Source organism: Microtus pennsylvanicus, chromosome 7 (genome assembly GCF_037038515.1).
Source record: "Microtus pennsylvanicus isolate mMicPen1 chromosome 7, mMicPen1.hap1, whole genome shotgun sequence".
In the NCBI taxonomy this organism is placed as follows: domain Eukaryota; kingdom Metazoa; phylum Chordata; class Mammalia; order Rodentia; family Cricetidae; genus Microtus; species Microtus pennsylvanicus.
In genome coordinates this window covers 57,675,150-57,700,731 of record NC_134585.1, presented here as the reverse complement: position 1 = coordinate 57,700,731, position 25,582 = coordinate 57,675,150, and the positions used below count along the sequence as shown (strand labels likewise).

The following is a 25,582-nucleotide window of genomic DNA, read 5'->3' as shown; positions in this document are numbered from 1 at the left end:
AGCTGCAACTGCATGGATGAGCTAGCCTGGTAACAGCATGAATGAGCTAGCCTGGTGACTGCATGAATGAGCTAGCCTAGTGAGTGTATAGATGGGCTAGCCTTGCCTAGTGAGCAATGGATGAGCTAGCCTGGTGACTGCGTGAATGAGCTAGCCTAGTGAGTGTATGGATGGGCTAGCCTAGCCTAGTGAGTGCATGGATGAGCTAGCCTGGTGACTGCGTGAATGAGCTAGCCTAGTGAGTGTATAGATGGGCTAGCCTAGCCTAGTGAATGAATGGATAAGCTAGCTTGGTGAGTGCGTGAGTAGGCTAGCCTAGTGACTGCATAGATAAGCTAGACTGGTGAATGCATGGATGGGCTAGCCTGGTGAGTGCACAAATGAGCTAGCCTGGTGACTGCAGTAACAAACAAGAGACCTCATCTCAAACAAGATGGAAAGATGAGACCCAACACCCGAGGTTGTCCTCTGCCCTCCACACATGCTTGTGGCATGTAATGTAGCATGCATGTGCCTGCTCACACACACAGGCACACAATATACACATGCCTACAGATATACACATACACAGACTATAAAAAACACAAAGCAGTTTCTCATCCTAGAAAGAGGCTGCCCAGGTATCCTCTCCACAAAGGTGTGAGGACCTGCACACCCAGACATGTTCCCAGCATGACATGGATGCAAACACCCCACTCTTCACTAGGGAGGGACATGGGAAGGCTCGGGATTACACAAAGGGCCACTTTTTCTGTGCTTGACTTGAGGGCGTTTTCAACAAAGCCACAGGCAGAAGCCTTGTGAATTCTGTGCACATCCTGCAAACAGCAGCAAACCAGCTGCCTGAACTGAACTTGGGAACCATCCAGGGACCCTGAACTGGGCTTGGGAACCATCCCGGTACCCTGAACTGGGCTTGGGAACCATCCCGGGGCCCTGAACTGGGCTTGGAAACCATTCTGGGATCCTGAACTGGGTTTGGGAACAATCCTGGGGCTCTGAGCTGGGCTTGGAAACCATTCTGGGATCCTAAACTGGGTTTGGGAACCATCCTGGGGCCCTGAACTGGGCTTGGGGACCATCCTGGGGCCCTGAACTGGGCTTGGGGACCATCCCGGGCCCTGAACTGGGCTTGGGGACCATCCCAGGACCCTGAACTGGGCTTGGGGACCATCCTGGGGCCCTGAACTGGGCTTGGGGACCATCCTGGGGCCCTGAACTGGGCTTGGGGACCATCCTGGGGCCCTGAACTGGGCTTGGGGACCATCCCGGGCCCTGAACTGGGCTTGGGAACCATCCCAGGACCCTGAACTGGGCTTGGGACCCATGCTGGGATCCTGAACTGGCCTTGGGAACCATGTTGCCACCCTGAACTGGGCTTGGGGATCATCCTGGGGTCCTGAACTGGGCTTGGGGACCATGCTGGGGCCCTGAACTGGGTTTGGGGACCACCCTGGAACCCTGAACTGGGCTTGGGGGCCACCCTGGATCCCCGCTGCTTACATACAGTTTCTGCTCACTGTCATCGGCAGTCCTGAGGGGTGTGCCTCCTCCCTTGGTCCCTCAGAGTCCACTGTAGACATGTGCTAAACACTTTGTCTTTACCTCAAGCACTGGATGTCTGGGGCTACTGGTCTCACACCCCCAATCACACTCAGGCCTGGGAGTATGTGCATGGTTTGTCCTGAATTTCTCTCAAATTGTGGTGCCCGGATGATCTTAATGAAATGGGGCAAGCTGAAGCACAGGCTCTCTGAAGGACAGAGAGCCACAAGAGGTCACTGCAGGAGCTTTTTGAGGGAGCAAAGCTCTTGAAGGATGAGCTGGAGGAAGGGAGGGGACAGCCCACAGAGACCTTTAACTTCCTTAAGGCCCTATTAATGAAGCAGGGCCACAGCACTGGCAGGAGCCGCTTTCACAGGGGCTGGATTGACGGTAAGTGTGTGGACTGGTGTGTCCCCCTCTCTGATAGGCCAAGGGGTTCTGATGGAGTCTGGTCATCACAGGCTACCTGCACTGTGTCAGAGCCTCCAGTGATATCCCTAACAGGGTCATGTGGGTGGGTTCAGACAGTTCCCCAGGGCCTGAGCAAAGCTGGGGAAGAAAGGTGCCTCCGACGTGGAGCCAAGAGACAGGGGATACAAGCAGGAGCCTTCCTGTCAAGGATGGGCCTGATCTACATACATGGTTGTCTTATCAAGATGTCCTTGCTGAGATGTGTTCCATGGCCCAACTGTTCTTGCTTGGGGAGGAGCAGGCCCAACTCAGGGCATAGTTATTACAGTTATCCTTTCTACCATGCACACACCACACCACACACACACACACATACATACAACATACATACACACATATACACACACATATATACACACCACACACACATACAACATACATACACACATAACATACACACACATATATACACACCACACACATACATACAACATACATACACACTTACACATATACACACACGCATACACACCACACACACACACACACTCACACACACCCATGTTCAGCCTTAGTCTACTTCACACTCTCTTCTGTGGTTCCAGATCCAGGCAGCTCTTTAACACTCAGTGCTGTCAGAGGTCTCAGTGACGTGTGCTAGAGGCCATTCCTTTGCTTTGTCGCCAAAGCTGTGGTGGCTGTCCTCTCCTGACACTCTTCTCACCGTGTTTAGGGGTGTCTTGCACGCTTTAGGTTCTAACCTCAGTTCTTGTTAAGAGTTTGATCATGAGTGGAATGTGACCTAGACCTTCGTCAAGAGGAGAGGAGAGGCCTCGGCAGGCAGATGCATTCCCTGTGGAAGGCTCTCACGTTTATTCCCCCTCCCTATGACTGTCAGAAAGCAGGATACCTGGATCCTGTCATCCTGGCTGCTCATGTAAACACTTTCTGCAAGTTATGCTTTAATGTCAGATGTCTCGCTTTTATGGAAGGTTGATACAAGAATCATCTGGTTGAACAACACCAGGATGTCTTTTACAAAACTGCAGTTGAAGACATCATTCCCGGTGTCACTAGGTGTCATTTACATGACATCATTCCCGGTGTCACTAGGTGTCCTTCTCATGACATCATCCTGGTGTCACTAAGTGTCCTTTACATGACATCATCCTGGTGTCACTAGGTGTCCTTTACATGACATCATCCTGGTGTCACTAGGTGTCCTTTACATGACATCATCCTGGTGTCACTAGGTGTCTTTCACACGACATCATCCTGGTGTCACTAGGTGTCATTTACATGACATCATCCTGGTGTCACTAGGTGTCCTTCACACGACATCATCCTGGTGTCACTAGGTGTCCTTTACATGACATCATCCTGGTGTCACTAGGTGTCCTTTACATGACATCATCCTGGTGTCACTAGGTGTCATTTACATGACATCATTCCGGTGTCACTAGGTGTCATTTACATGACATCATTCTGGTGTCACTAGGTGTCCTTCACATGACATCATTCTGGTGTCACTAGGTGTCCTTCACATGACATCATTCCGGTGTCACTAGGTGTCTGTCCTTCACATGAAATCATTCTGGTGTCACTAGGTGCCCTTCACGTGATATAATTCCTGATGTCACTTGGTGTTTTTTACATGAGGATCCACACAATAAATTCTGTCTTGTGCTTAGTTTCCAGGAAGAAATTCTATTTCTGCAGATAAATTAGTTAGTGTGCTCCCTGCTGTCAGAAAATGAAAACTCAGAAATTCTGGGTGCTTCTTTTTGCTCTGCGGCTAGACAAGAGAGAGCCAAATTTATTGCCTGTGTGTGTAATTTGCTCAGCTGCGAGGTCCAAAAGCACTTACTCCTTCCACTTCTTTTAAATGGACTTATTTTATTTTATGTTCAAATGTCTCATTGTATTGTTGTGAGATGTGTGGGTCTGCAAGCATCTGGAGATGCGTCCATTGGCCCATTGATCTGGCCTGTTTACTGCTGGGGACATAAAGCTGAATTCCTCCATAGTCAGCTTTCAAGGAGTTCATGTTTTAATGCGGAAAATAGCTTGGATATTATTTGTCATTATAAAATGAGACTGGTGAGCAGAAACACACAGGACTTAGGAAAACAAGACCTGGGAGAAGAGGCTGGTTGGGGGTGAGGGCAGAGGCCACGGAAGTCTGTCTGAAAGGGGTCAAGGCTGAGCATGCTCTGTGCATGCAAGGGAAAGGATGGGGGATGGAGACGTAGGCAGCTCAAAGCTGACCTCTTCTTAGTACTCATCCACTTCTAGCTAGACTAGAGATTCTGGGAGGGCAGGCTTAGCTCTGTGCCCCTGTACGGACACCAGGACGCCAGGCAAAGTTGCAGGGTAGTAAGTACAGTGCGGTAGCTGGCAGAGCTTGAATCAACCAGGCTATCTGGTTATGTATCTATAACCACTAACCACTTTGAGCCTTAGCCGTAATGTGGGGACCAGCCTTGTGAGGCCTGGGCTGGGGATCAGAAAGGACAGAGCAGGCTTGCCTGAACATGGGCATTGCTTCCCAGGTCCTGGGTAAAACCTAACCCTGCATTGACTGTTTTTCCCACCACATTGCTTATGAAAGCTAGGGAATAAGGGTTTATCTCCTGGGGATTGTGTGAGCATTAAAGGAGAAAATACACAGAGAGACATGCTGTGAAACTCCTCAGAGACACAGGCTAGTTGTCTCTTCTGGTCCCTCAGCCACTGTACCATTCCAGGTAGTGAGGAGAATACAGATACACCCACTCTCTCAACTCTCCAAGTAGTGCCTGTACTAAGATAATATCAAGGCGTTTGTTCCCAAGCTAGCATGCAGCACCCAGTTCTCCTCTCAGCCATGTCTGTTGCTAATGCTCTTACAAGTGTGGCCATTGACGTGTCTCTTCAAGGCCACCCCTGCATCTCTCAGGCTGCCACATCCAGGGGACTCACAGGGCTCAATGCTGGTCCTGCCTCATGCCACAATCTCCACGAGTTTCCTTGTCCACATCCTTTGGGTAGGTACAAAAGGAGGGCCATAATGTGTGTTTGTAGCCGGAGAGGAGGAGATAGCTGGCCTCATGGGGTGCTTGTCTGTACATCAGTGCCGTGCTAGTAAAAGCAGCAACGTGGGGAAAAGCCCTTGTTTAGATTTGCCCATTCCTCGTGCATTCTCCCACCGTGGCTGACTTTAGGCTGTTGTGTGGTGTCAATAAATTTGGACTTGAGGAAATGTAGAACAGCACACACTGTGCAGACCACGCCCCTCACATAGAGGTTGGTGGCTGCAGATAACTCCAAATGCACAGATAATAATTAAAAAAGAATGAAATGTAAGGCTTTGTTGCTTTTGTTTTAAAATATAATGCATCTATAAACTTACATAATTTGATTCTCAACCTCATCTGTGTTGAATAACAGCACCCCATATTTCCGACACATCACCAGCCAGTTCTTATGACGTAGAACGAGCCAGCTCCAGCACACCCCTGGATTCCCCTCATCAAAGCAATGATGTCTTCCAAATGGCGCCTCTCACATCACCACTGAAACTAGGTTCCTTGGGATATAGGGTTGTCTATGCGTGAAGTTCCTCGAACACTGATCTGTTTTGCATATAGGGATGTATCCTTATGCAGGCTGTCCTGGCCAACCTTTCCTGCTTAGATTGGGTCGGTTCTTAGGGTACTCCCAACCAGTAACCTCCACAGAAACCTAGGGACATGTAGAAAGACTAATGGTCAGGCCTAAAATGAAGGGTGTGGCAAAGGCAGAGGTAGCGCAAACTGAAGACAGAGGAGCCAATGCTGCCTGGCTAGTCACTGCCTAATTCTTGCACTAGAAGCTCAAATGACAGGACAGGACAGCAGACCACAGACCATACCAACCTGCCGAGGGCTGTTCCAAAGTCCTAGCCTTTGACACAGTGCGGGCTACAGTGTGAGGGTGGAGGGAAAGCCTCCCGTACTGACAAGAACCCCATGTGCACTGGGGTCATGTGGGGCCACAGCTATTAGACAGTCGCCTCAGGCTCCTGGACAGCAACCTGGAGTCAAGTCCCTAAAGCGGCAGCTGGGAGATGTTAGCACCTCATCTCTAATTGGGATAACATGCTCTTGAAATACATGGATCTTTCCGAAGCTGTTAATTAGACTTCTGCCCAAGTCCATTCCGTCTGAAGTTTGCTGATGGCCTCCTCAGGACAGCTGGCCCTGCTGACCCTGACACCTGTGCAGGGCAGAAGGCCTCAGGGAGGCAGGCAGAGGAATTAAGGCTCCTGATTTCTGAGAACACACAGAATGGCCCTCAGGGTGCCTGTCCCAGTGGGGAGGATCGACCTGGGAGGTTCTGGTCTGGGGAACAGAGAGGACGGAGCAGCCCTTGCCTCAATGGTCATGCTACAAGCATGCTTTTCCAGGTCCAAAGGAAAAACCACCTCTGCATTGAGTGCCATTTCCACCTTTGCATTACTTCTAATGAGCCAGCAATGTGAAAGGGGCAGGAGGGACGACTTCATGCCAGTGCCGTGCCCGGAGTGAGCCCAGGTAAGGAGGCACGACCCAGGTCAGCTAGCGTATCTTTCTAAGAGGCTGTTCTTCCTCCCCTTGGTTCCCCGAGGCATACGGCATGGGACTCTATGTCAACTCTAGGTGTTCCAAATCCCTGGCACTGAAGTGCAGGAGTGTGGCCCTGCTGAGGCTGGCAGTGGGTGGCTCAGAGCGAGGTAGATGCCCTGGGCATACGTGTGCTGACATTCTGTCTCACCAGGTGCCATTTCACAGGATCACTACCATTGCTGACTGGGGTCGCGCTCATGGCATTAGTTTCCTGTGCTGTTTCCCCTTCCATTAGCCCTGGGTCCTGGGCCTCCTTCATTGTGAGTCATGGCAGGACCCAGGCTATCACGAGTGTGTGTGTGGGGGGGGGGGGTGGGGCTTGTTTGGAACATTAGTGGAAAGAAAGTGAAGCGGTTTTCTAGAGCTATGTTCCGTCAGCTTTCTGGAATGACACTATCCTCCAGGTGTGGGACATTTTCTGCGTCTGTCTGCCACTGAGGGTGCAGCAGGCCCCTTGGAATATGATCGTGTGTGTCTACTGTTGACATTCTCAATGCACTGAAGTGAGACAACCATTGTTGGAGGCTAGGACAGAGGAATGCCCAGAGAGACCTGGGGCCGTCATCTTGTTCCAAGTGAGAACAGGCAGGCCACTGACCCACCCCCACCCCACACCACCCCCGTCTGGAGGATGCCCTGGCCCCTGTGATAATGGTGATGATGAAAGGCCTGGTGCCCGCAGTATCACAGACATGGATGGGCTGCTGTTCTGCCATGACTCGCTAAAGTTAGGACTGATGAGTCCTGCCTCTGCCTCTGGAAGACTCGGGATAGCACTTTAGGAGCAGGGTTCAGGGACGAGAAAGCCTGGGAGATAGGAAGCAGTTGGAAGGGCAGTTGTCAACGGCCAAGTGCAAGCATGCAGGTTGGGGAGCCGGTTCTTGCAGAGCAGGTACACAGACTCCAATGGTGCCTTCCTGACTCCCAGAGTAGAGGTTTCTCATTTATCTGGATTATCTTGGCCCACTCCCGCTCTGCAGTGTACACCCCTGCTGTGGGATATTCCCTCACACTGTTGAGGGTGTGTCACTCTGGATGAGTTAATAAAGAACTACAAGGCAGCAGGGCCAGGTGGGACTTCTAGACAGAGAGAGCGCCTGGAAGAAGAAAGGCAGAGTCACCAGCCAGATGCACAGGAAGCAGAAAGGGCATTGCAGAGTAAAGGGAACTGAGCCACATAGAAGAACGCAGATTTAAAATACGGGTTAGTGTAAGTTATAAGAGCTAGTTAGGAACAAGCCTAAGCTAAGGTGGAGCCTTCATAATAAATAGTTAAGTCTCCATGTCATTATCTGTGAGCTGGCTGGTCCTGAAAAGAAAGTTTGTCTACACGCCCCCCTTTAGCCTGAGGGCTCTCCAGTGTGCAACTCTCTTCACTCTGAGGGCAGCAATACTGCTTTATTATGCAGGGCACACCCCCATTCATTCCGAGGGCAGCATATAAGTCCTTAATTCTGTAGGGCACCCCCTATTCATTCAGAGGGCAGCACACACCCCCTTAATTCTGCAGGTCATCCCTTCATTCTGATGGCAACATACACCTCCTTAATTCTGTAGGGCACCTCTATTCATTCCGAGGGCAGCATACATCTCCTTAATTCTGTAGGGCACCCCTATTCATTCAGAGGCCAGCATACACCTCCTTAATTCTGTAGGCACCCCGTTTATTCTGAGGGCAGCATACACCGCCTTCATTCTGCAGCCCCCCCCCTTCATTCATTCATTCCAGACACCCTGCAGCGTACTCACCAAGAGCTACTTGCTGCAGGTGCCGCTGGGTGATGGCATCCTTCAGCTGACCTGTCAAAGACACAAAGGAAAACTCAAAGTGAGTTTCCAACAAGCTGTAAGAAGACCTCAGCTCAGGAGCACCTGAAAAACTGAGACAGAAAAAGTCGAGAATCAGGAGACACTGGCAGGCAGAGCTTCTAAAGAGAGCCCTTCCAACCCCCCCGCCATGCTGGAAAGGAGAAATGCAGAAATGGGCGTTGGCGCATCCATGAATTTCACCTTGGGTCAATCATTTTAGGGTTTAATTATCTAAACCTGTCATTCATAATCTTTGCTGGGGCCTTGGTCTCTTAAGTAATTCCATTATTAACGAAGACGAAGAGAGGATGTGGTCTTTTAATAACTTATAAGACCCTCTCTTCCGTCCACTCCTTTTTTATTTTGAAGCTGTATCAAAAGTTGATCACTGGATGTGAGACACATATAATCTGGTCATCTTGGTGAGGTTACGATGTGTGGACGGAGGTCAGTGGACCTGCGGCCACGGTGGGCCACTGTTCTGGTGTTTCCGTCACAGGAAACAGTAGCAAAACAGCAGAGAGCTGGCTGAACGAACCCCATACTCAGAACCCACGAAAAGCCGGGCAGAGTTCTCTGTGCCTGCACCCCAGTATTACACGGGCAGAGGCAGGAGGTCTCGGGAGCTTTCTGGCCAGCCAGTCTAGCTGAATCAGTGAGCCCCATACGCAGTGAGAGAATTTATCTCAAGAAATAAGGGAGGTGACTGAGAAAGACACAATGCCAACCTCGGGCACACACGTGCACATTTGTGCATCACACACACTCAGATGATGGGGACTGGGAGGTAGCAGGTCAGAGGTCATGCTCTGTGAGGAATGTCTGAGCTGGCCTGAGATATTTTGATGAAGAAGAGAAGATGAGGAGGGACCGGAACGACAAGTTCCTGGATAACTGAGCAGTGATGCGTGGATGCTTTATTCTGTCCCTCTAGGGAGTGGGTCAGGTCATAGGAAAGGCAGAGCAGTGAACTCCAGGTTCAGTGCGGGACCCTGAGGACTTGGTGTGAGGAGGAAAGAGTTCACAAGGGTCAGTGCCCTCAAAGGGATCACGTGTTCTCAGTCTCCCAGGACGGCAGCAATCACCTCTCGAAGGCACCAGGCACGTCATGGGTGGTGAGAGAGAGGTCCTGTCCTTGAAGGATTTGGGACTCAGTGACTCTGGGTTTCCTCTATCTCTAAAAACCCAAGGTTGGGGGCTTGAGACACAGACAATTCTGGGGTTAGCGTGTGTTCTGGGGCTCAGCACACTATTGTCAGCCCTGCCTATTGCAGTTCCAAGTGGGAACTGAGACCGGGACACTGGACACTGGGGGGAGCCGGGGAGCCTTGTTGCCCCCTTGTCACCTGTATTTCCTGTAGCACATAAGGACACAGAGTTTCAAGGTGAGGGTGGGCAGATCTGAGATGTTCACAGGAGAGATCTAGGTGACACAGGGATTGAGGATGGCAGAGCTCAGCTTAATCCTAAAGAATGAGCTGGAGCCCCCATCCCAAGCAGTTTCACAGTGAAGCTGTATAGAACAGGCTAACATGTGGAGCCCACATCAGCTTCTGTCATGGGGGCCAGCATGGAAAGGGGGCATTTCTGGTTGGCAGAGGATGCCACACTCTTCCTGATTCGGCTGCCCCTCCAGGTTGAGCATCCTCAGTTCTTCGGAGATCTCTGGGTGGGGGTGGGGCACTGCTTCCAGGTATGTGATCACCTGGGACCCTTTATTACAGTTCCTCAGGCTGTGGTGACCTCCAGACATAAATTATTTTCACTGCTTCTTCACAACTGTGAAGTTATGTGCTGAGTTATGAATGTAAAGTAAATATCTGATAAGCTACCCTGTGAAAGGGTTGTTTGACCCCCGCCTCCAGGAGTCACGATCCATGGCTCGAGGGCTGGGGGCACCTGCCGGCTGCTCACTGCCTTCTGTATTTCCTCACTGGAGAAGGTTAGATACAGAGAGGGAGCCACGGATGGGCCTGAGCAATAATTGCTCCCAGTTCTAAGCAGGGAAGGGTGGAACCTTGGGAGTGTGCTGGGGAGCTGGGAGGAAACCTGGCTTTTATCAACTGCTGCATTCTCATGTGCATACACAGTTTTCTTCTCTTAAAGAAGCATGATGCTTTAATTCCAGAAAGTGAAGATTTTTAAATGTTTTCCCACGTTATTGCTCAACATGTAAGTATCAAAGTAGCATTTCTTTGAATTATATTGTATTAGGACATTTGATTTAAAAAGAAGATGATGGGGTTGTTCATTTAAAAACTGTTAAATGGTGTTTAGTTCAGTATTAGGATAGAACTTCCAGTCATTTGAAATGGCCCTAAACACACTTCTACTACATTTGCTATGTGCTTACGGGAAGCCACGTTCTCAACATTGATAATTATAAATCAAACGTTGATCACTACGGGAAATGTTGAAGACCCCTTTACCCTGCAGTTCACGATAGCCAGGCGAGACTTCCCTCCCGCTCACAGCTGCCTCATTAGCATGTACATTTCCTTTTGTATTTAACAAATGGTAAAATCACGGCATACCAAAATTGTTCTCCAATAAATTTGTGTGTATGTGTTTGTTTGTATGGAGGTGCACATACACATGTGGGGGCATGGGGAAGTCAGGGGGTGCACACACATGTGGGGGCACTGGAGGTCAGGGGGTGCCCGCACATGTGGGGGCACTGGAGGTCAGGGGGTGCACACACATGTGGGGGCACAGGGAAGTCGGGGTGCACACACATGTAGGGGCATGTGGAAGTCAGGGGGTGCACACACATGTGGGGGCACTGGAAGTCAGGGGGTGCACACACATGTGGGGGCACGGGGAAGTCAAGCACTCAGCACATCTGAAAAGGCAGGGTCTCTCACTGAGCCTGAAGGTCACTTTGACTAAGCTGGCTGGCCAGGGAGCCCGAGGAGTCTGCCTGTCTATACCTTAGAGTTCTGGGATTCCAAGCACCCCAATTGGTTTTCCATGCTAAATGGTCAGCCTTGAAAATGTACATACAAATAACATCATATGGATTGAGCAGTTTGTATTTATGTATTTAAGAATACGTATAACTAAAGAGAAAAGTGTGAATTTGAAAGATGGGGCACATGGAGGATTTAGAGGGAATAACAGGAGGGGGAGAAATGATGCAATTATATTACAATTTTAAGGAATAAAAAATTTAGATGGAAATTTTAAAAAAGGAAGTCCTATTTTGAAGCCGTACAGTCCTCCCACAAAAACTCCCTCCCAAAGTTCTGCAGAGGATTCTCTCCCTGTGTGCCTGACAATGTCCCTCCCTGACAAAGCTCCTCCCAGCCCTGTACCCTTCCACAGTAGCAGTCTGGCCGAGTCTGTCTCCAGCTGTTCTGCTTCCCATTCAGTGATAGCCTCCCCATCCCTGCAGCAGGCTTTTGTAGAATGCGAGGGGTTAAGGATTTTCCATAGGACTTGGTTTGCACATGTAAATAAAAAGGGAAAATTTTCTAAACTCCACAAATATGCAAATACACTCAGAATAAGGCGCCTCTAAGGGACCAAAACTGTGGCCTTTATAATATTACATATTGATAAAGGCAGCTGTAAAATGTAATCCCCAATGCTCAATTGTGGCAAATTGACGGACATCCCCCACCATATGGCATTTACGGTGGGAGGGCCATATCCCTAAACAAGCTTCCAAAAATAGCCTTATGGCTGATACCTAATTACACTTGCCAGCAGAGGCATTCTTCAAGCAAAGATAACAGTCACTCTAATCGGTAGGATCTTGCAGCTCCGTGGGTTTTGGCAAAGGAGGAGCTGAGGGAGATTGCAGAATTCGCTCAGCATGAGGCATGCTGTCATTACCAAGGTGATAAATTTGTGGGCTTTGGCCAGGGTTCCTGGACATATTCCGAATATAGAGGTAGGGGTGAGATGAGATAGAAACAGAGAAGTCCCTGCCCAGGCAGGAGACAGTCTGAGAGGGAAGCAGGAGCCCAGATTGGGGAGAGACTCAAGGAGCAGGCCAAGGAAGAAAGGAAGGAGAGCCCTCTCCATAGAACAGCTGAGCAACTAGCAATGTCCCTTTCTGGCCCCGTTCATCAGTGGCGTGAGTGGCGGGGCAGACAGGGCACTTTAAGCTACTGCCCACTAACAGAAACATTCTGGGGCTGTGCGGCCTTGCGAACACTCATATTCTGATCAGAGCACACGAAAGGGGTGGGTTGTAGGAGTGTGGGTTCTCTAGACCTATGCAGGTCCTCAGAAAAGGGTCAGCATCATGGGGAAGAAAAACTGATTCTGCATCCTGATATTTGCAGTGTTTAGGAGGTAAGAGTTTTCCTTAAACCTCACACTCAGTTTTGCATCTAAGCTAGCTTACTCACTGAATGGAAGCTGGTCCTGGGGACAGCCATTTGTGTAGGATTCAGCAGCATGGATTCAGTATGGCTTTGCAGACTGCTTTTGGGAAGGGTTCTCCCCCCTCCCTCCCTCCCTCCCTCCCTCCCTCCCTCCCTCCCTCCCTCCCTCCCTCCCTCCCTCCTTTATTTTCTTCCATTCTTTCCTTGTTTTTAAGAGACAGAGACAGTTTCTCACTATTTGGCCCTGGGTGTTCTGTTACTCTCTATGTAGACCAGGTTGGCTTTGAAATCACTGAGGTCTGCCTGTTTCTGCCCCATAAGTACTAGGACAAAAGGTGTGTGCCACCAAGCTCGCTTCTTCTGGGAGTTTTGTGATTCTATACTATACTGAAGATGTTTCCATTGCTATCAAGTTATAAGTATTTATCACTTATCTTCGGACATAGCACTACTTCCAGAGAGGCATGTGACAAGGTAGTAGGACACTCCACTGTAGACAGCCTAAGAAACCCAGAAGGAGTCAGCAACTCGTTTGCCCACATGCCCTTTCCAAAGATGCTAAATCCACGCCTGACTTTGTTCGTCCTTCATGACTGGTGTCTTAATTTGCTTTGTCACTGTAATGAAACACCGGGGGCAGGCTAATGTTACAAAGCAAAGAATGTTTTAGTTCACTGTTCCATGGCTGAAGATCCAAACAGAACTGAAGGGACACGAGCCCACTCAAGCTGCGGCTCTGGCGGGCCCTGCCCTTCTCTCCCACTCCCTTCGATTACATTTCTAAAGCTAGCCCCCAAGGTCTGTTCCCTGATGTGGCCACTTCCTCCTCCTGAGGCTGACCAAGGTTCAGCTATCAGAAGCCTTCTTTGGCTCACCTAATTAACATGCACAATTAAAATTAAACACCTCTCTTCCTAACATGGACTTTCCCTATTACCTTTATAAAAACCACCATTTTCTTATGTGCCACATCTGTCTCCTCTCTATCCGGAGGCTGTTCTTTGTTCCTCCAGGACAAACACCCTGCCTTCACTCCCTTGTCTCCTTCCCCTTCTCCATTGGTCCCTATCTCCTCTACCATAGAATCCTAGGTATTTATTTATTCTAACACACCACCACGACCCCCACCTCCACCACTTCCTCCTCCACCACATCCACCACCACCTCCTCCTCCACTACCTCCACCACCACCACCTCACCCACCACCACCTCACCCACCACCACCTCCCCACCCAGTCATTTAAAAAGGATCTGTGAAAACAGGTGTTTGGGTGTGGTATGTGCCTAATCTGGGGTCTGGGAGGGAGCCCCAGCTGTGCAGTACTTCCCTTTCAAGAACTACACAGATGACAATGGTGGAAGAGAAAGCCACACTGCCAAACAGGAAGCCAGAGAAGTCTCTTCTTGAGTGCATGCTCTCAAACACTGGGAGACCTCTCCCTGACCTCCACCTCCTCTGGCTGGGAGTAGAGGGGTGGGGGAGGGTGGCTCAGTGGGTAAAGCAGAGTCCACCTAAAAAGTCTGGCATGGTAGAGTGTGCCTGTAGTCCCAGCCTTGGAGCTCTCTAAAGCTCGTTAGCCGGGCCTGATGAGAGACTCCATGTCAAGAAAACAAAAGATGCAGATAACCAAGCGATCAAAGAAAAATACCTAATTTCATTTCAGGCCTTCACATGCAGGCACATACATATGCTCTCACACACATGTTGCCCCCAAAAGAAGGTCCTACATGAACCTTTGGGGAACATAGTGATGTTATAGCTGTTTTTCTAATATTGTGTGGTTGGACGAAGTAAACATCTGTATCATTTGGGTCACAATACAAAATAATCACAGATTTGCAGGTATTGGGGATTGAGTTCTGTAGTGCAACAGCATCCTCTGAGATTGAAACAGTCTACCCTGCAGGAAGCTCCTCAAACAGCAAGGTAAACAGCTCAAAAGAGCTTCAGGAAGTCCCTGAAACTGACCAGAGTAAAGGAAGCTGAGCTGACAGCAGAACTGTAAAGAGGACTCCTGGGCCCAGAAGGGGTTAGAACAGTTGAGGCGCTGGAAGAGACAGTCTCCAGCCTGCTGAGCTGTGCACAGGCTGTGCAGTGTGCTTCAGGCTTCCAGCTTTGTGAGCCCTCGCCTGTGAGGGGGGGAGCTGTGGCCGTGCAGCTGTTCATGAGTCATTTCTGCTTCTATGAGTAGCACCGATGGTGGCAACTGTAGTTTAGTCGTGTGTGTGTGTGTGTGTGTGTGCATCTCTCCAGGAGGTGGTCTGCCTTACATCTCTAGGCCTTGATTTCAATGGAGTGGCTACCACTGCAGGGACACACTGACCATATATGAGGATGCTTGGTATTAGGCTGGGAGAACCAACGGGTGTGTGCAATGCAGCACCTAGTTTTAGGTATCAAGGCTCTTTAACATGGCTGTCCCTAGAGCCAAGCTGTGAATGACGCATCAGCGGCAGACACTTTGAAAGGGAAAAGCCGCTGAGAAAAGGGTTGGACTGCAGTACATGTGGGAGAAAGAGCAGGTTGTCAAGGAGGGCGTGAGCATGCGCGCTACAAGGAGAGCTATAACAGAGAAAGACAGGCCAGACGCTAGGTCCAGACAGTGGAAGGAAGAGGCCAGAGGGGAGAAAGGGGGCTGACTGCATTCCTACCAGAGTGTGGGGTGCTAGGTAATCCAGGGGCTCAGGAGCCAGGTGAAATGTAGTCTCCTGTCTGGGAGTACTATGGCAGAGTCTTCCAGCTGGAGCGTGGGGAGAGTGTATCAGCTGCCCGCCTGGGGGAGGGTTGTTCTGCATGGTCATGGTATATCAGCTATGCTGCCTGCCTTGGGGGCAGAACGGGATTGATCTGTAACAAACAGGTCATGGTTGAGGTTCTGAATCCATAGTGCTGAGGAGGCCAATCTCTCCGTAATAACAATGAAGATCTGAGATAACCAGTTCATTAGATCCCTCGAGGCTGTTTGTAAAAATAATGGGCCTGGACTAAATTAAGTGTGTGATCCTTAGACTGATCTCCAGCACACAGGAGTATGTAAATCCTTTGAAGGCTTCAAATCAGACAGCCCATCCTCTCACCAACACAGCTAATGTACAGATCACCGGGCTCCTTAGTCTAATTTGAAAGTCTGTGGTGGCAGGGCTGCCACCTCTGCTCAGTACAGTCCTGGTCGAGGGAATGCAAAGGAACAGCAAAAAGGCTTTGCTAGCTTAGGCTACAAGACATGCCTCTGAAGTCTGAAAGCTGAGCAGAAATATACAATGGTGAACTGAGCTGGAGCCTGGAGCCTGCCAGGCTTCTTGGCTCCAGGAGGAGGAAGGTGACTTGAAGTGCACTGTGCAAAACAGCGCTGAGAGCCAGATTCACAGGGGGAGACTGTGGGCTGAAGTGAGGCTCTCACCACAGCCCTGAGTGAAGGGGCTTGGGGCTGGAAGGAACTCAACACTCTTACAACGTTGTACATGGGGCTCTGGTTCCCACCCCACTGCATCCCAAGGCTGAAGGGAGGAGGAGAAGAGGGGAGGGGGGAAAGAAAGGGAGAGGGGGCAGGGGAGGGAGGAGGAAGGGGGAAAGGAGAAGGAGGACAAGGGGGGAAAGAAGGGGCAAAGGAGAGGGAGAGGTGTACAGGTCCAGTCTCCATGCTGAAGGGGGGGAAGGAGAGGGAGGGGAAAGGAAAGGGAGAGGAGAGACAGAGAGGGAAAAGGGGAAGGAGAGAGAGAGGTGTGCAGCTGCTCAGCCTTTCTACTGTAGTAGCTGCTACATCCTTGTAGCACTGTGGTTCGTCCTTCACCCTGACCTGGGGGAGTGAGCTAGAGGTCCTGACAGTGGAGAGGACAAGCACAAGGAGAGCAAGGGAAGTGAGTCAGATGTGTTCCAGTAAAACAGGGGTGGTGGTAGCCCACAAAAGCTGATATAAGGTCTGTATGATAATGTTAGAAAAGAGAGCTAAGTCAATAGTTGAAACATACATGGGTTACAAAAACAACATTTGCTTGACAAGCAGATAGAATTTTATAGATGTACAGAAAGCTAGGTTAATCTTATTATAAATCTACAACTATATATACATATATACAAATGTGTGCAATGTGCATGTATACATGCATGCACACAATCATACACATAGGCATTCATGAGTGACTTATATAAATGTGTATATATACACTCTCTATATATACAGACCTTTCTCTCTCCCCACAGCTTGACTGCACGACCTTATTGCTGAAGACTCTGCATAGCTGCATCACAGATCATGGAGAAACTGAGCCAATGCTCAGGGCCTTCACCCCTACTGGTTTGTGTTTATGGTGCTGGAAGGTGCTATGCATGACACCAGAGGACTAAAGTAATCATCTGTGTGGAATAATCCTTCTGCATACTGTGTGATTGTATGTCGCCAAGGTTGGTTTAATAAACAAGCTGACTGGCCAATAGCTGAACAGGATAAAGTTAGGTGGTAAGGTCAAACTGAGAATGACAGGACGAGGAAGGGAAGAAGCAGGATATGTAGAAAACGAGGTAACAAGCCATGAGTCACATGGAAAAGCATGGATAAGAAGGATGGGTTAATTTAAATGTAAGAGGTAGGTAGCAACAAGCCTGAGCTATGGACCAAGCACCTGTAATTAACATTAAGCCTCTGAATGATTATTTGAGAGTGACTGCAGGACAGGAAAGCTCCACCTACAAATGGCACCCTACATGGGGTAGAGAGCCACATAAGACCTAAAAGCTTTTTAAAAAGGGTCCAAGCACACAAAAACAGAGCCAGATGCAGCTTCCTAGTCTCACAGTCTCATGCCAGCTGCAATGCAGAGATACATCTCTCAACAGCTGCCTGCGAGATGGAGCCTGCCACCAACCACTGTGAACTAAGCAGCACAGCAGGGTCCAGCCATCTCGTACCTGGGCCGCAGGACTGAGGCTTCTCCCAGTCACTCGTTGCCTGCAGACTCAAGCTGCCAGCAAGAGCTCCACCAGCATGCTGCAAGGCTGTTTTATAGTTTTGCTCATGTAGACAGAAAAGGATTACAGATATGCAGTAAAAAATATATTCGGATGGAAAAACCTCTAAACGGGATACAGTGTGTTTAAAAGTAAATATAGGCTTGGGAGAGAGATGAGAGACAGTCGCGATTTAAAAAATTTAAAATTAATAAAGTCCTTAAAAAGAAATAGAGTAATAAAAAATATGGTAAGTCACATAAAGATGGGAAATACACAGAGAGTCTGGATCCTGCGTGTCATTGTGCTGTCTTTGAATTTTCTGATTGCTGGTGAAGGAACAGCAGCTGATAAGATACACTGAATTATGGAAACTGCTGGATTAAACCAACCTATATATTTTAAAAACATCTTGACTTCAAAATTTAAGCCAAAATATATATTACTTTGGGGGAGAAGTTATGCTTTTGTTTCCACAGGAAATGAGAGGCTGTGGATTCATTCTAGGTTAAAGAAAATCAGGTTCAATCAAGGAACACCCCCTGAAAATCCTGGCTACAAATATGAAGTAATAAACCAAAAAGAACTACAAAATATGTAATGTATATTTTACGTGCTCCAACACATAACAAAAAACCATATTTGACTGACATGTGTTCAATGCACAGTCCACATTTATATTGATGCAAATATGTATGTTACCTTTAAAGGTTTATATATTTTCAGAACAAGGTGACAGGCACCAATGAAAATGGATGGCCCAGGTAATCCAACACCCAAAACAGCTTCAAGGCTGCTGACTGAGATGGTCCAGCCTCACAAAGTGATCTAACCAAGTCCTAACAATCATCCTGATGTTCTCAAGGTCCCTCCAAAGATGTCAGCAGCCGCAAACACTAGGAAGTAGTCTAGATAACTATGCCTACATCCCCCCAAAATTGATTATGGATGTTTGTGATCACTTAAGGGGGGTTGGTTGCAAGTTTGTTATTGGTAATGGTAAGAAATAAAGCTGAACAAAGGAGATTAGATTCAGGGATCTTGTTATAAAAAGAAAAGGGGGGATACAGAAATGACAGGATACAAGGGTAGATTATTGAATCTACTTTTAAACCCCAAAAGCAACTACTAGTCTTAAATACTTTACATTGGTATGGATTTTTGTATACTGGTAAAAATCTGAGGTTATTTTTGTTATACTATATATATGTTTCTACTCATTTAAGATACTTTTGTATATTGATACAAATTGGAGGTCATTTTTGTTAGAATCTTCTATATCTATGTTTCTACTCTTGTTTAAGGTATTGTATCTATACAGCTCATTTAACAATGTAATGTAAACTTCTACTCCTTGAAATTTATTATTGCAAACTAGGATAATAAAGAAATACATGTTAATTGTCACTTATTACAATCAAACTTACAGTCATATTAGGTATGTTTGTATATTTTCAAGGTTGAACAGAGATATATTTTAGGTATATTTCAAACACTTCAGAGATCTACAGATTATGGTATTTAAGATGTTTTAATAACATGAGGCTTTTTATGACAATTGAGACATGTCTGCTCCTAGTAACACCAAACTCTTTTAGAGAAGATGATGGGCATCAAAGAAATTCCCTATGGAGTTTACTTCCTTTGTGGCAAAAGTTAGCCACTGGGCAAGAAACTGCCCTTACCTTGACTGTTGAGAGTTTGGGGTCCAAATTGAACAATCCGAACACAGAAGAAACAGACTACCAAACTTTGCCAAGATAATGAAGGACAGTCCCTCCAAATCCCTGCTTCACAGAAACATGTCTCAGATATTCTAGACCTGAAGGCCAAAGATGGGTGCCCCAATATTACAGAACTTAGGGCGACTGTCCAGGCAGTTAGCTGTCCCTATCATTAGGTAACATTTCACCCTTCTGGGGTCTTTGATGGAGTTGAAGACTAGATAGTTATAGTTTTCCTTAGTTATAATAAAAACAAATTAGGTACAAAACTTTAGACTCACAAAGATAATATAGATAATAGAATATTTTCTCGAATTTTGCCAAAAACAGACTGGATATTGTAACTGTAATTTTTACTTGAAACTTTTTTGTAATATATAATTTTACTATGTTAAAGTCAAAGCCTTCCTTTTTATTTAGACAGAAAAAATGGGGAGATGCTATTCCTTTACACTGTGTGAATATATGTCACTGTGATTGGTTTAAGAAAAAGGCTAACTGGCCAATAGTTTGAACAGAATAAGGTTAGGCAGGAAAACCAGACTAGGAAAATGCTGGGAGGAAGGAGGATAGAGTCTGAAGTTGCCAGTCAGACACAGATGGAGAAGATGAACATGTCATGTTAATAAAGGTACCACTACTTGGCAGAGTTTGTGTTTACTTAAAATGTAAGAGCTGGGTAGTAATAAACCTGAGCTACTGGCCAAGTATTTATAATTAGTATATGGGAAAACTGCCTATGATCACCCACACCACATAGTGAAGGGCCTCTACAGACAGTCATAAGAGGTTCAAAATATTTGCAACACTCTTTTCTTCTTGAAAGGGATGGCCTCGAGAGGCCACCACAGTACACAGAAGACCCTGGAACCAGCCTCCATGGCTTGGACACCAACCAGGTTACTAACTGCAACCTGGGGCAGGTAACTGGATGACTATGTTTCCTCACTAGAAGAATGGGTATAGTAGTATGTGAGGGTTGAATCAGGGCTGTAGGATAAAAGGTCTAAGTCCACTGCTGGGTTCCCAAACCTACCAAACCCCACCAATCCCTGGGCTTGGCTTGAAATCTTACCAATACCCCTGATGGCAATCTCCCCACTGGAAACTCTGCCCCCCAAAACCATATATAAACCTGCCTCCTACCTAGTCTTTTTCTGTTTCTCACTCCAGCAGAGACAGCCACTCCCTTGTGTGTGGTTTCGGGTGTGGTGTGACTTTATGGGATTTTTTGGTTCACAACTGCCAGGATACTTTCCCCTCAGAGCTGCAGCACCTGTATAAGGGAAGCCTCCCCCACTTAGAGCTGTAACACTTGTATAAAATGCATAAATTCAGGATATAGGGCCTGGTCATGCTAAGGACCATGTGATCATCAAAACTGTGAAGACTGGCAAGAAGGAAAATCAGCATAAGGAAAATTGTGGGTGGGAGAGACAGGGGTGGTAGAAAAGACCTGAGGAGTTAGCTACTGACTATGAAAGACTGTGTGTGTGTGTGTATGTGTGTGTGTGTGTGTGTGTGTGAGAGAGAGAGAGAGAGAGAGAGAGAGAGAGAGAGAGAGAGAGAGAGAAAAGAAGGGGAGAGGAGCAAGACGAAGATAGGATGGCAGGATAGGATGTTGTGGGAGGTTGAACAAGCCTAAAGGGTTGGGGAGATGGCTGGCTGGGTGGTCCAAGCACGTGCTGCCCAAGTGTGAGGACCCAGGTTCCAGTCCCCAGAACCCATAAAATGACAGGTACTTCTTATAGTCCCAGAGCAAGCTGCTGGTGAGACGAGCCATATTAGCGAGCTCTGGGTTTGACTAGGACCTCATTTCAGTGAATAAGTAGAAAAGCAATCCAGGATGATTCTTGACATCAACCTTGTACCTCCACATGCACAGACATGTGTGCACGAGCACTCCCCTACTTGGAAATGTGCACAGGTACTTCTATCTCCACATGCACACACGTGTGTGCATGAGCATCCCCCTACATGGAAGTGTGCACAGGTACTTCTATCTCCACATGCACACACACGTGTGCAAAGCATCCTCCTACATGGAAGTGTGCACAGGTACTTCTATCTCCACATGCACACACACATGTGCAAAGCATCCCCCTACATGGAAGTGTGCACAGGTACTTCTATCTCCACATGCACACACGTGTGTGCATGAGCATCCCCCTACATGGAAGTGTGCACAGGTACTTGTATCTCCACATGCACACACACATGTGCAAAGCATCCTCCTACATGGAAGTGTGCACAGGTACTTGTATCTTCACATGCACACACACACGTGTGCAAAGCATCCTCCTACATGGAAGTGTGCACAGGCACTCATTTGCACACTATGTACAAACACACATGGAAAACGGGAAAGAAAAATAAACAACAACCAAGTCAGGACACTGCGTTGAAGTGGGAGGATGTAGTTGGAATAACTTCAGACATTGTTACATTCGTTCTTTTAAACCAGGAGGAATAAAGGTACAGACGAAGGCAGCCAAGTCAGGACGCGAACACAGGAAACGTGGGGTTGGTGTTGTGGTAAGAAAATGTCAAACCTCAAAATTTCACAGAATGCAGGAAAGGAGAAAAAGGGAAGTGAAAAAATGGATAGGGGGCTGCGGTGTGGGTTAATGGTTTAAGAGCACTTGTTGCTCTTGCAGAGGACCTGGGTTTGGTTCTCAGAATCCAAATGGTGGCTCACAAGCACCTGGAACTGCAGTTGCAGTGACTCTGACTGAAGCTGTCTGGAGCCTCTGGGGGCACTGGGTACGCATACGATGCACATGCAAGAAAATCCTCGTGGATAGAAACCAACAAATCTAATGCTTTTAACGAAATGAGTGGAGGAAAGTATATAAAGAGCCCTCTATTTTGTTAAATGGTAGCAAAAGTCTTGTGTATGTGTGAGTACCTGTGTATTGGTGGATGCTTGTGTGTGCATGCATGCACGTGTGCAACCACACACCCGCACATGAGTGTCAGCATCTGTGGTGGCCAGAAGTTCCAAATTCCTTGGAGCTGGAATTAGAGGTGGTTGTGAGCCACCCAAAGCGGGTGCTGGGAACTGAACTCTGGCTTCTGCAAGAACAGGATGAGCCCTCTCCCCAGCCCCAAGGCAAACATTTTGAAGTCTATTTATTCCAAAATGACATTTCTGTTCTCCAGAACTCAACTGCTCTTCCATTTAGTAACTAAACATTTGGGAAAATGTAATGAAGTCACAGCCCGCTCTAAAAACGGAGTGAGTTGACTCCTCTCTGTCCTTCCACAGGTACTTTCCAGAAGCAGTCCAGCACCTTGGCTGTGTTGCAGGGCAGGCTTTTCCTTGTGATGGATGAGTTCCTCTGCTTGGAAGAAGTCAGCAGACGGCAGTGGAGCTCCTGAGACAGCTCTGTGCTTATCCCCCAAACACTGCACAATGGTCACAGTTTCGAGAAAGCTCTCATTTATTTTTTTTAAAAGATCAATTATTCTGTCATTGGGAGACTCAATTTCTTTTTTCTTGCGTGTTTACTGGTGCTACCCACACAACCTTCAGAATCATACAGGACTGGCACATTCTTGTGCATTTGGCTTTGGTACACACTTCATTCAGCCAAGTTGCTTCCTGAGGTCACCATTCCACTATGTGTGAACATTCCATACACAGTCAGAGGATCAAGTAAATAGAAACATTTGCTCAAAGCTTGAACAGACGTGGAGCGGTGTGGGAGGAGGGAGGGATTTTCTGCTCAGCATGAATCGGCTGATCCTAAGAGGCCGGAAGGCACAGACTTGGGTTGTGTTGGTGCTCCTCTCCCCACAAAGGATGTCACTTTAGATAGTGGGGAGGTCTCATCTCAGCAAAGGAGGGGTGCAGCCAGCTTCCTGGGCCTGCTCTAATGGGGTACAGATAGAGTTTACCAAGTCATCTCTGGATGTTGTAGGTGCTATTTGGGCCAAGGGAAAGGCCTGGCTGGTGGCCTCTGACTGCTTCCCATACATCTCCAAGGATAGAGCAGGGGATACTCACTGGGGTGCCTGGGGGACATTCAAGGCCCATCCACTCCAGTGGAGATGTGGGCAGGCACTTGTTTCTGGTGTCACTCTATCCACACAGGAAGCTAGAAAAGTTCCTCACTAACTGTGGAGGCAGAGGCTCAGGAGAGGGGTATAAAATCAAAAGTAAGCACTCACATGTTTGATTTTTACAAAAGCATCTAGTTTTAAAAACTTGGATTAAGACATGGAAACTGTTGGTTCAAAATATATATGTACACACAGCACACTCTTCCACTGTGAGTTAGATTTGATCCTATTCATCTTATAGTAACTAGTGCTTTTTTTCTTTTTTTAAAAAAGTATATTTATTTATTTATTAAAGATTTCTGTCTCTTCCCCGCCACTGCCTCCCATTTCCCTCCCTATCCCCCAATCAAGTCCCCCTCCCTTGTCAGCTCAATCAGGGTTCCCTGCCCTGTGGGAAGTCCAAGGACCACCCACCTCCATCCAGGTCTAGTAAGGTGAGCATCCAAACTGCCTAGGCTCCCACAAAGCCAGTACATGCAGTCGGATCAAAAACCCATTGCCATTGTTCTTGAGTTCTCAGTAGTCCTCATTGACGGCTATGTTCAGCGAGTCCGGTTTTATCCCAGGCTTTTTCAGACCCAGGCCAGCTGGCCATGATGAGTTCCCGATAGAACATCCCCATTGTCTCAGTGTGCTTATACGCCAGAAGGAAGAAACCCATCCTGGTTCAGGCCAGAGGGAGTCTGTGAACCAACTGCCCTTACCAGGAAGGGGGCACTACCCCTGGGAACTGCTCTCCTTAGGAAGAGGTCGCGCAGCATAAAACACTTGGAAACACAAGACAAAATACAAACAGGATCAATTTCCAGGTTCAAAAGTCTCCAGAGCTGGAGAGATGGCTCAGTTAAGAGCACTTGCTGCTCTTCCTAAAGACCCGCATTCAGTTCTCGGCATGCACGTGAGGGTACACATTTGCCTGAAACTTTGGTTCCAGGTCATCTGATGACCCTCTTCCGGCTGTGGGCGCTGCATGCATTTGATACATAAACACATGCAGGCAAAGCACTCAAAAAATAAAAAGAAATCCTTAAAAAAGAGTTATAAAAGACTTTCTGAGTCCCCCGGCTGTGTACATAAACACATGCAGGCAAAGCACTCAAAATATAAAAAGAAATCCTTAAAAAAGAGTTATAAAAGACTTTCTGAGTCCCCCGGCTGTGTGGGGCACGGGCCGGCTGCTTCTTCCTGATGCCTACCTCGAGGTCTGCTTTCTGAGTGGCCCTTGGCTCTGGGTCTGCCGCTGCTTATAGTGGGGTTCGGACATATGAGTGCAACCCCGGCAAATCATCTGTAGGAGCCAAAGAGGGCTGAGCATGAGGGCAGGAGCCAGAGGGAAACTGGGAACTCAGTGGGGGTGCAGATCCAGAGAAGGAGAGCTGGTCTTCAGGGACAGCTGAGCAGTGAAGACTCAGAAGACGCAGAGCAGTGCAGGGCCTAGAAGCAATGGTGGAGGGGATGTGGGCTCTGGGCACAGCCACCAGCATCCCTCGGCTACTTTTAGTTTTTTCATTAAAACAGGGTGCCAGGAGGCTGGGGAGACAATGACTGAAATGATGCTCGGGTGCTTTTGCGGGTGTGTGTGGTGCTGGGATGAAACCCAGGGTCATCTGAATGGCAGGCAAGCACTCTAACCACTGAACCAACCCTCAGTCCCGTTACTGGGGTTCTTTAGTATACTGATCTGAATCCCTTTGTTGGTGAGTTTAGAGCATGTGTTGTACAAGCATGAAGGCCCGAGTTTGAGCCCCAGAACCCACGTACACAAACAAATAAGGCATGGTGGATGCTTATAATCCCAGCGCTCGGAAGGCACAGAGAGCCGCCCCCGCTGCCCCCACTCCCTCGGTCTCTCTAGCTAGCCAGCCTAGCCAACTTGTTGAGGTTTACACCAATGAGAGATGCTGTCTTCTAAAACAGGTGTATGCACCCGGACTGTGAGAGCTGAGACTGTCCTCCATGCTCCACACACATGTAACCGCATACACATGTTCACACCAACTTTTCAAGGTTGTTGCAGATTTAGAAAAAGCAAACCGAGTATTCAACACTGTCTCGGATGTTATCTGTGTAAGCTGTCTTCATGGTAATACCTGCATGGAAACAGGTACCTCAGGAGAGGTTCAG

At 48.0% G+C, this 25,582-nt stretch overlaps 1 protein-coding gene across 1 annotated transcript in view; it reads right to left on the bottom strand.

Moving 5' to 3' along the window:
• Positions 1-25,582, bottom strand: part of Kif6 (kinesin family member 6) — a 324,667-nt gene that overhangs the window by 33,544 nt on the left and 265,541 nt on the right. Inside the window, exon 16 of the mRNA XM_075978949.1 lies at positions 8,331-8,381. Within this exon, the coding sequence (XP_075835064.1) occupies positions 8,331-8,381 (51 nt within the window). The remainder of the gene's footprint in view (positions 1-8,330; positions 8,382-25,582) is intronic.